Consider the following 10,461-nt stretch of genomic DNA (forward strand, 5'->3'; position numbering starts at 1 on the left):
AAAGTTCAAAATACCCGTTTTGTATTTTCAAGTTCCAACCTTTAAATTTGTTATCTAATTTTAAAACACAATCTGAATATCTGTTCCAAACATCAAAGACATCAAATAAACATTCCAAACCATATTGCTAATGCTATGTATCGCTGATTGAGGTGAAAATTTCTTAATCCCTATATACAACATATATGGATTAAGAAATAGACACATTTTCAAAATTTTCTCTAACACGAACTGTCTACTTCTCAATTCTCATCGATTGAGCATTACACATATCGATTCAGGAATTGCCTGATACTCACTATCCATTTGGATACACCTACAGACAACTCAACTGTTTTGGAACCAAAACTGCCAACCGCATCACATATCAGGTTGGAATTACCTGATAGTACCTACCACCCGTTTGGACACCCCTACGAACATTTGTACTGCTTTGGAACCACAACTGCCAACCTCAGATTACCCAGCTGACACAATCTGGCTGGGTTTTTGTACACCGTCTACATGTGCAATGCTGAAAGATTCACCTTTCTCAATGGCAAATTGCCACTCTCTAATAGATATGAGAAACCAATTCTTGCTACCATATCTGGTTGCTTTTACTTCAATATATTCAGTAGTGTTGTGATCACCCTCCAGTAAAATATCGTAAGGCAGTCCAGTTTCATTAGTTTCGTTCACACATTTCACAGAACGGTCACCAATTTCTCCCTCCATGAAATATTTGAAAGCCACATGCTCCCCTAATCTCCCTGTGAGCAATGCCTGCTCAAGTGCCGGATCCTTCTCACTAAAAACTGGGGGGGCGAACATCTGTGGTATCAGAGGAATCGAGATCAAGAGAATCCGCAACTACGTTCAGGTTGGATGCCTCCAAGTTACTCAGAAGATTAGGCTGGAGTTCTGGAACCTCTACCCCAACTAAAACTGCTCCAGGAGCTGTTGAATTAACATCAACTTTAAATTCATTTGGTTTGCATTTGGATTGTAAATTGCTCAAACCCTCAACCTTCCCAGAGCCAGAAGCTATGGGTGCAGCATAATTTTCCACCAATGATGAGGCAGATTGAAGAGACCAGATGGATTCCTCCTCATCAGGGAGCTTTGGCACCTTCTGGATATTCATAATGAACGATTCTATTTGCTCCTCTGTTGCACCCGATTCAGCCATGGTCTTGATCATTTGAAGGAAATTTGCAAAGTGCAATTCAGGAGTTCCATCAAATAATAAACAAGATAACTCCAGAAATATTGAGAGTGAATCTGATTCCTGACGGCAGTATAAAATGTTTTCCTGCAAAATCAGGTAAAGGAGTTAGAAATGAAAACTCAAATCGACAAGGCCCTAACTGAGGATGCATCTTCATTAAGTACCTGCAGAAGGCAGTTGCACTGGTATCTTTTCTTTGATGCAATGTCAGATTTTTTTTATCTTATACCGATAAAACAAATTTTCAACAACAACAATCTTCAGACGTTTGAGATTCTCAAAAGAAGACTGCTTAAGTTGAAAATATCTTAGAACGTTGATGTCATTGTTCGAACCTACAACACCGAAATACGCATGCCATATCCGCAAGCGGTAGTCTGCAACGGCTTCCAGAATCATCGATGGACCTTTGCTTTTGAAACCAGTAGTGAACTGGCATTTCCACGCCACCGAGCTATTTTTCCACTCTCAATGCATGCAATCGATGCTCCCTAACATCCCTGGAAACCGTGCACCGAACCGTGTATATCTAGCAGTCTCTGGCACTCATCAGAGGTTGGCTTTCATAGGAACTCCGGACCAAAGATTTCCCGGATCCCCTTACAATACTGCCTGAGCACCGTTAGGCTAGTCGTCTCACCCATCTGTAGGTATTCGTCGAACATATCAGCCGGTCCGGCATAGGCAAGCTGCCTAATTGCAGCGGTGCATTTCTGAAAAGTAGACAGCCCGATCCAGCCAGTACAATCACTCCGGAGGGTGAAGCACCTGTACCGCTCCGCCAAATTCGTCGCTATATGGGTGAAGAGCCGTTGCGACATTCTGAAACGCCGACGGAAAATCTCGGGTGGATAACGGGAGTTCTCCACAAAGTAGTCTGTCATTGGCTGATGGTGCGCTTCGCTATGGTCTAGTTGGATGGTCCGACGAGCAATAATCTCACGAGGGATCGCGACCTCCGCCAATTCCACCGCGCGCCGCATCCTCCTCGTCGGCTTGGTTCTGCACCTTTTGAATCAGAGAATTCCACGCATCATTCCACAAATCGTCCATTTTTAATACAAATGGAATCCACAAATTTTAGTAAGAGAAAGTATGAGTGAAGAGTTGGAATGATGTGAAAATAATGAGGGAAATGAGGTGTATTTATAGGTAAATTAAATTGAATTTTAAAAAAAATGAAAAAAAATCATCCGGCCCTAACCGCCTAGTCGTCGATCGCCCTACCGCCCCGAAAATTTTGTCTGCTACGTGGCGGACACCCCGCCCACTATAGATAGCCGTGTCCTCGGCATTTCCGGGGCGGCTGGCGCGCCGCCCCTATAGTGGATGCTCTAAGAGCACCCGCATCGCGTCTTGATGCGGGCTCTATCTCGTCTCGGAAAGACGAGACCGCATGGAGACAGCGATGCGGGCTCCGTCTCGTCCCCATCCCGTCCCGTGTCTCGGTGCGGAGAGGCAGCGCGCGAAACGGCTCGCCACGCGCGTTGGTTCGTCCGTGACGCCCACTCGCCGGCCCACGAGTGGGCGTCTTTATTTTTCGTTGAAAATGTTTTTTTTTGTTTTTTTTAAATTCAGGAAAAATTCAAAAAATAAAAAACAATTTCAAAAATATACTAGCTGTTTATAGCCGTTTTTTACAAATTTTAATTTTTTTTATATTTTTTAAGCCCCCAATCACTTCTATAAATATCAAATCATTCCCACAAATTAATCCACCATAAAAAAAACTTTCTATTCTCATTCAAACACTCTACATTCTTCATCTCAAAACATTATTATTCTCCCAAATTTAATCCATTCATGGATCCATTTGAGCAAATTCGTCGAATAATGGAAGAATTGCTAGAAGAAGATCGACGTATGGAGGAAGATCGATGTAGGGAGGAGGAGGAAGCTGCGGCGCCTCAAAGGTGATCCCGGATTTACCTCCATCATAACCGGGAGGAAGCAGCCGCAAGGTTGGTACGTGATTATTTCTGTGAAAACCCGGTATGGGGAGAGACCTACTTCCGTCGCCGTTTCCGCATGCGGAAACCGCTATTTATGCATATCGCAAATACATTGGCAGCCCGGGAAGAGTACTTCTAAGAAGTGTTCAACGCCGTTGGCCGTCCCAGTCACACGACGCTCCAGAAATGTACTGCAGCAATCTGTCAGCTTGCTACTGGACAGACGGCGGATTTATTCGACGAATACCTGCACATTGGGGAAAGCACTAGCAGACTGTGTTTGATGAACTTCTGCAAAGGCGTCCGGGCAGCCTTCACCGACGAATTTATCCGGAAGCCAAGCACCGCAGATTGTCAGTTTTTGCTCCGACTTCACGAAGAAGTGCACGGATTCACCGGGATACTTGGCAGCGTCGATTGCATGCATTGGCAATGGAAGAATTGCCCTGTGGCGTGGAGGGGCCATACACGAGCGGCCACAAAGGCACCCACCCCACTATTATACTCGAGGCCGTTGCCGACTACCGGCTATGGATTTGACATGCATATTTCGGGGTCCTCGGATCAAACAACGACGTCAACATGCTCATCCAATCCGACCTCTTCAGCGAAGTTTTGAATGGTAAAGCTTCGGCCATCAACTTCATCGCTAACAACTGCGAGTATAAAATGGGGTACTATCTTGCCGACGACATCTATCCGAAGTGGCCAACCTTCGTGAAGATGTTCAACAGGACGATGAACGAAAAACAGGCTCTTTTTGCGCAGAAGCAAGAGGCTGCTCGCAAGGATGTGGAGAGAGCGTTCGGGGTTCTTCAAGCTCGATTCAACATTATCAAAGCCTCGGCTCGTACGTGGTTTATGGAGAATATGGTCGACATCATGTATACGTGCATAATCTTGCACAACATGATTGTCGCCGACGAAGGACCTGAGGCGGGAAATTGGTTCGACCCTGTAACCCCGGGAAGCTCTACCTCAAGTGGTCCGCCTCGCAGTGGAGTGCATCCGTTTTTGCAAGAGCGGCTGTCTGTTCGGGTAAGGACACGTGATTCTACCGCCCACGCCCAACTCCAGGTGGATCTAATGGAGTATATTTGGGCAAAATTTGGCAACCAGTAGACGCACATGATCGTTATTAGACAACTCTTTCTTCTGCTTCTTTGAGTTTTAAATTATGTATTTTTTTTTTGGATTTTATTAATGTGGTTTTTTTTAGAATTTTAAGTTGTAATTTTATTTTATTTAATGAAGTGTGTTTTTATTAATTGAATTTGTTGGAAATAAAAATAAAAAATAAAATTGAATGAATAGTTAAGGGATGAGATGGTTAAGAGATGGAGGGATACAAGTGTTGTCTCTTAGTTAAAAGATGGAGTGAAAAGTACAGTGAGACCCATGAATAATGAAGAGATGAGACAGTTAAGAGACGGATAAGAGACATGGATGCGGATGGCCTAATACTTTTCCTTTAAATGAGTATCAATAAACTCACAAAGGCAAGATATTATTTCTTTAGTTCTTATTGTGTAAACTTCAGTAACTTTAGAAGTCAGAGAAAAATAATGCACAGCAAGTGGGTGCTTCACCAAAGGACCCAATTCCAGCTCTTCAAACTTTTTGACGCCCTCACTCTCACATATTGCCACTTCCAAATCATACAACTTAGTAATTTTTCTAGCCGCTACAAAGCAGTGTATGAATGCATTGATCTTTAAAAAAAATAACAAACCAGCATCAAATTATGAACATTAAGCTGAAATAAAAAGAGGGTATAAATTGATAATGTTGCAGCAAATAAAACCAAATAATTACGTGTAATTCACAAATATATTTCTCATAATCAAATCAACACAAATTAGTAGCAAAGCAACAGAAGTGTCGAGTACTAAAGATCGATTACTCTATCAACCTTAATAAATTTCAGTTACAAATCAGTAGCACACTAAAAACAGAAATAAAAACTATTGAAAGGTCAATGGTTTGTGATTCCAATAAAAGTATAATTTGCTTACCTTCTCTTCTGTAACCATGATGCTCTTCAGCGAAGGCCCTTCCTGCATCGGAAACCCCAAACTTTCCCAGGAACCAGCATTCACCGCCAACAAGGCTGCCTGCGAAACTCTCCACGCCGAAACATTCTCTTTCGACTTCAAAAGGTCCTTCCAAGCGCTCTTCGCCGCCTGATCAACTTTCTCAGCCATCTCATTTTCAACCTTAACGTGCTGTTGCGGGAAGCTATTGTTGCTGTCATTGTTATTATATTCATTCTGATACGGCGCTTGAAAAGCAGTATGTTCGTGATTCAGTTGAACAGGGAGATTCAAGTTCTGAAACAGCTGTTGGAGCTGGAGGAAGGTGTTAGGGTTCTGGAAAAAGGGGTTAAATTGAGGCAATAAATTGGGGATGAAAAGATTGGGGTTTGGGAATGTTGCATGCTTGGCGGAGGAGCTGACGTCGGCGTGCAACGTAGATGGTGACTCATGCACCTAGTCATGCGAGTAGGATGTGTGATGAATAAGAACAAGTGATTATCTCGCATTGGCGTGTGGTGGGAGTGTGGTGGCGTGTGGAGAGCGGAGATAACCGAATGATGAGGTGGATAGCGGCTGATAAAAGGAGGGGGACCACAGGATTGTTGATCCGAGGTAGAGTATCATTCTCGTTTTCAGTGTTCATTTCCCTTTCAGTGTAATCGTTCTAGTTCCTATCAGATATTATCAATAATGTGAAAGTGTGTCCGTGCAAACTACTGATTTGATCGAGTGTTGGAGCCGAGCTGCAGCTCAAAGAAGAGATCAAGAAATGAAGCTCGGCTTTGAGCTAGCTCGGCTAGAAAGGAGTTCGGCTAGAAAGGAGTTCGGCTAGAAAGGAGTTCGGTGAAAGGAGTTCGGTAAGCTCGGCTTACCGAGCTGAAACTAGCCTGGAACTAGCCGAGAAGAAGAAGGCAGGAGAAGGAAGCTCGGCTTTGAGCTGGAACTAGCCGAGAAGGAAGAGTTCGGTTTTGAGCCGAGTAGCGGTTATAACTAACTTTGGGAAATAGAGTTAGTTGGATTTTATTTCTTGATTGCATCTTGTATAAATAGCTCGATAGAGCTCAGTAGTGAAGTAGCAGAATTACACCATATACACACACACCCAGAGAGATTAATTCTCAGGATAGCGAGCGGTTGTGAGCGGTAGAGTGTGAGTGTGAGTTCATTGTAATTGTAAAGAGTTCATCAATAAGATTCCGGTCATCTTCTCCGTGGACGTAGGTGGTTTATCACCGAACCACGTTATATCGTTTGCGTGCTTTATTTTCTCGATTACGTGTGTGAGATCAGCGGCAACGCAACCCAACAGGTGGCGCCGTCTGTGGGAATTTCCCAAAGGAGTTCTTGATTGCTTTCTGGGATAGTTAGGGTCCAAGAATTCCGGTACTTGAGCTGATCTTGGCGATTGCCCACCGTCTGTTTGAGAAATGTCTACAGCTAAGTATGAGGTGGAGAAGTTCACCGGGAAAAATGACTTTGGGCTGTGGAGGTTGAAGATAAAGGCCATCTTGATGAAGCAGGGCCTATGGAATATCTTTGAAGATAAAGGCCATCTTGATGAAGCAAGGCCATCTTGATGAAGCATGGCCTATTTTACAAAAAATGACTTTGGGCTGTGGAGGTTGAAGTGGATCAGAGCCATGGAAGAAGAAATAGAGTCCTTGTTGAGAAATGGGACTTGGATTTTGGTGAATGACCCAGGGACTCAGAAACTCATAAGTTGCAAGTGGCTATTTAAGAAGAAGGTTGAAGTTGGGGAAGTTGAAAGCATACGTTTTAAGGCAAGGTTGGTAGCTAGAGGATTCACACAAGTAGAAGGTATTGACTACACTGAGGTGTTCTCTCCAGTGGTAAAACACACCTCCATTCGGATCTTATTGGCCTTGACAGCTCATTTTGATTGGGAGCTGCATCAACTCGATGTAAAAACAGCTTTTTTACATGGGGATCTAGAGGAGACGATCTATATGATGCAGCCTAAGGGTTTTGAAAGGCCTGGAGAAGAAAAGAAGGTTTGCTTACTTAAGAAAAGCCTATACGGGCTCAAGCAGAGCAGTAGGCAGTGGAACAAGAAGTTCCATGAGCAAATGGAGCTGATGGAGTTTGAGAGATCCAGCTTTGATAGCTGTGTATATGTCAAGAGAAGTGGAGATTTGATAATAGCCTACCTGTTACTGTATGTAGATGATATTCTACTAGCTGGATCAAGCTTGAGTGAATTGCAGATTGTAAAAGATGAGCTTAAACAAAAGTTTGAGATGAAGGATCTTGGGGAGGCAAAACGAATCCTAGGCATGGACATTGTCAGAAATAGGAAGAAGAAGGAACTGAGGCTTGTGCAAGCTGAGTACATCAAGAAAGTGATAAGGAAATATCAGGTGACAAATGCAAAGGCAGTCTCTACTCCATTAGCAGGCCATTTTAAGTTGAGCAAAGAACAGGCGCCTAAAACCGATGAAATCAGAAGGGAAATGAGTGCAATACCATATGCGAATATAGTGGGAAGCATAATGTACTTGATGATATGTACAAGGCCGGATGTGGCTCATGCTATAAGCGTGGCTAGCAGGTACATGGCTGATCCGGGTAGAGAACACTGGATGGCTCTGAAATGGATCTTGAAATATTTGGGAGGATCTGTTATGATTGGTTTGAGATTTGGTGGAAAAGCATGGTCTGAGAAAGATGAGATTCTTGTAGGCTACTGTGATTCTGATTATGCGGCCAACTTGGACAATAGGAAGTCCCAAAGCGGCTACATATTCACTTTGTTTGGTACAGCCATTAGTTGGAAGTCGAATCTACAACCGGTGGTCGCATTGTCCACAACTGAGGCAGAATATATTGCACTAACAGAGGCCGCAAAGGAAGGAAAATGGCTACAAGGAATCTTACAAGATCTGGGGATAGAGCTGGGAGCAGTAATGATTAATTGTGACAGCAATTCAGCCATATGCTTAGCCAAGCACCAAATGTTCCATGAGAGATCTAAACATATCGATGTAAGGAGGCACTTCATCAGAGACGAAATTCAGAGTGGGAAGATCAATGTGGTGAAGGTTCCCACTGAAGAAAATGCCTCAGACATGTTAACCAAGTCACTACCAACTTTGAAGTTCAAGCATTGCTTGAAGTTGGTGGAAATTGTGGAATGTTGAAGTATGGAACAGGATTGAGAAGGGAATCTAGATATTGATGGAGTTTTGCAAGGACAAGGTGGAGATTTGTGAAAGTGTGTCCGTGCAAACTACTGATTTGATCGAGTGTTGGAGCCGAGCTGCAGCTCAAAGAAGAGATCAAGAAATGAAGCTCGGCTTTGAGCTAGCTCGGCTAGAAAGGAGTTCGGCTAGAAAGGAGTTCGGCTAGAAAGGAGTTCGGTGAAAGGAGTTCGGTAAGCTCGGCTTACCGAGCTGGAACTAGCCTGGAACTAGCCGAGAAGAAGAAGGCAGGAGAAGGAAGCTCGGCTTTGAGCTGGAACTAGCCGAGAAGGAAGAGTTCGGTTTTGAGCCGAGTAGCGGTTATAACTAACTTTGGGAAATAGAGTTAGTTGGATTTTATTTCTTGATTGCATCTTGTATAAATAGCTCGATAGAGCTCAGTAGTGAAGTAGCAGAATTACACCATATACACACACACCCAGAGAGATTAATTCTCAGGATAGCGAGCGGTTGTGAGCGGTAGAGTGTGAGTGTGAGTTCATTGTAATTGTAAAGAGTTCATCAATAAGATTCCGGTCATCTTCTCCGTGGACGTAGGTGGTTTATCACCGAACCACGTTATATCGTTTGCGTGCTTTATTTTCTCGATTACGTGTGTGAGATCAGCGGCAACGCAACCCAACAAATAAAGCTCCATTTTGTCCCATTTGCTTTCGTTGTGTGCGTTATTTCATATTGCGTGCGTGGATACTGAGTTCTTAGCTCAATCTACGGCTGAGTACCTATCAAGTGGTATCTAGAGCCTTCGATTTCCGGACCATGGCGCAAACAAGGCTGTCGGAATCGGAGAGGAAGCTAATGGAAACGGTCGAACGGCGGACGTTGGACGCGGTTGATCGGAGGGTAGGAGAAGCTCTGGGTCAGGTAGCAGAGAGGCAGGCGAGTACGGAGGGTAAGATTGAGGAGATTTTGCAGGCGATGGCGGTCCTTACTATGGGAAAACAGAAGGTGGGGAAGGAGAAGGTAGCTAGGGCACGGTCGTTCTCCCGGGGGGATTTCAAGAGGAGTTGGGGAGGTCAACACGCTACGGAATTCGAGGGGTGGGTGATGCGTGCGGAATTCTTCTTTGAGGTAGCCAAGGTCGCAGATCGTGAGCGGGTGAAGGTGGCAGCTGCGCACCTTGAAGGAAAAGCCCTACAATGGCATCGGGGCTACATGAATTTGCAAGGGCCAGCGACGACTCACGACTGGAACTCCTACATCGTGGCGCTTGGTGCTCGTTTCGGAATGCAGGCATACGATGATCCCTTGGCTGAGCTACGTAACCTGCACAGACCGGTTCATCTGCCCCGAAATGTCAATACGATCAACAAAAAACGTCAATAAAGATATTAAGGTCAATTTACAACAAATTAGTTGTAACTAACTTTTGAAAAATATTTCATAACTTTATAACGCATATAACTTTTTCGATTTAAATTATTTTTTCGCACAACATATATCAAATTAAAGATAATTTCATAAGGATTCTAACGAGATCTCACTTGCATATGTTCCGATGTCAAAATTTGGAAAAAAATTTCCAAAATCTTCAATTTTTTCGTACAGCAAAAATGTCAACATAGTATATAAAATATGTCAATATAATACATGTAGAATGTCAATATAAGCAATGTGTTAACATTCTCAAAGCATTGTGTTGACATTCTCAAAGCACTGTGTTGATATTTTCGAAACACTATATTGACATTTTCATCCAAAACCCTAATTTGATAGTTTTTTGTATCTTTTTCGATATAATTAATAAAAACGAAAATTACACGTGGCAAATTGTAGACCGCAGTTTTTTAAAATTTTATGGTCTTAAATTAGTTGTAGTTAGCAATTAAATGATGAGTTAGCAATTGATCACTCCCCTACTTAACTATGTATCAAAAAATTATAATAATAGTAAAAATATGATAGTAATAATATATTGGTTCGTAAATTTTAAAAACACAATATTAACTGTATAATCCAAATACCATTATTATCATTATAATTGTCGACTAAATTGTCAAAATTTAACTTTTGACGTAACATATAATTATTCATGGCTGAAAAAA

The 10,461-nt window shown here is 42.9% G+C and overlaps 1 protein-coding gene across 2 annotated transcripts; it reads right to left on the minus strand.

The window, feature by feature from the left end:
• Positions 1-334: 334 nt before the first annotated feature.
• LOC121803669 lies at positions 335-5,738 on the minus strand. Of its 2 annotated transcripts, none has more exons than XR_006051095.1 (2): positions 1,375-1,765; positions 335-1,294 (listed from the first exon to the last, which is right to left on the minus strand). XR_006051095.1 is itself a non-coding variant. In XM_042203300.1 (2 exons), the coding sequence occupies exons 1-2, from the start codon at positions 5,364-5,366 to the stop codon at positions 791-793; spliced, it is 693 nt and encodes a 230-aa protein (XP_042059234.1). In that variant the 5' UTR covers positions 5,367-5,738; the 3' UTR covers positions 335-790. The 2 variants fall into 2 exon arrangements, 1 of the variants encoding a protein (XP_042059234.1); XM_042203300.1 differs by lacking the exon at positions 1,375-1,765 and adding an exon at positions 5,178-5,738.
• Positions 5,739-10,461: the final 4,723 nt, after the last annotated feature.

The sequence above is a fragment of the Salvia splendens genome, chromosome 5 (genome assembly GCF_004379255.2).
Source record: "Salvia splendens isolate huo1 chromosome 5, SspV2, whole genome shotgun sequence".
NCBI classification, from domain to species: Eukaryota; Viridiplantae; Streptophyta; class Magnoliopsida; order Lamiales; family Lamiaceae; genus Salvia; species Salvia splendens.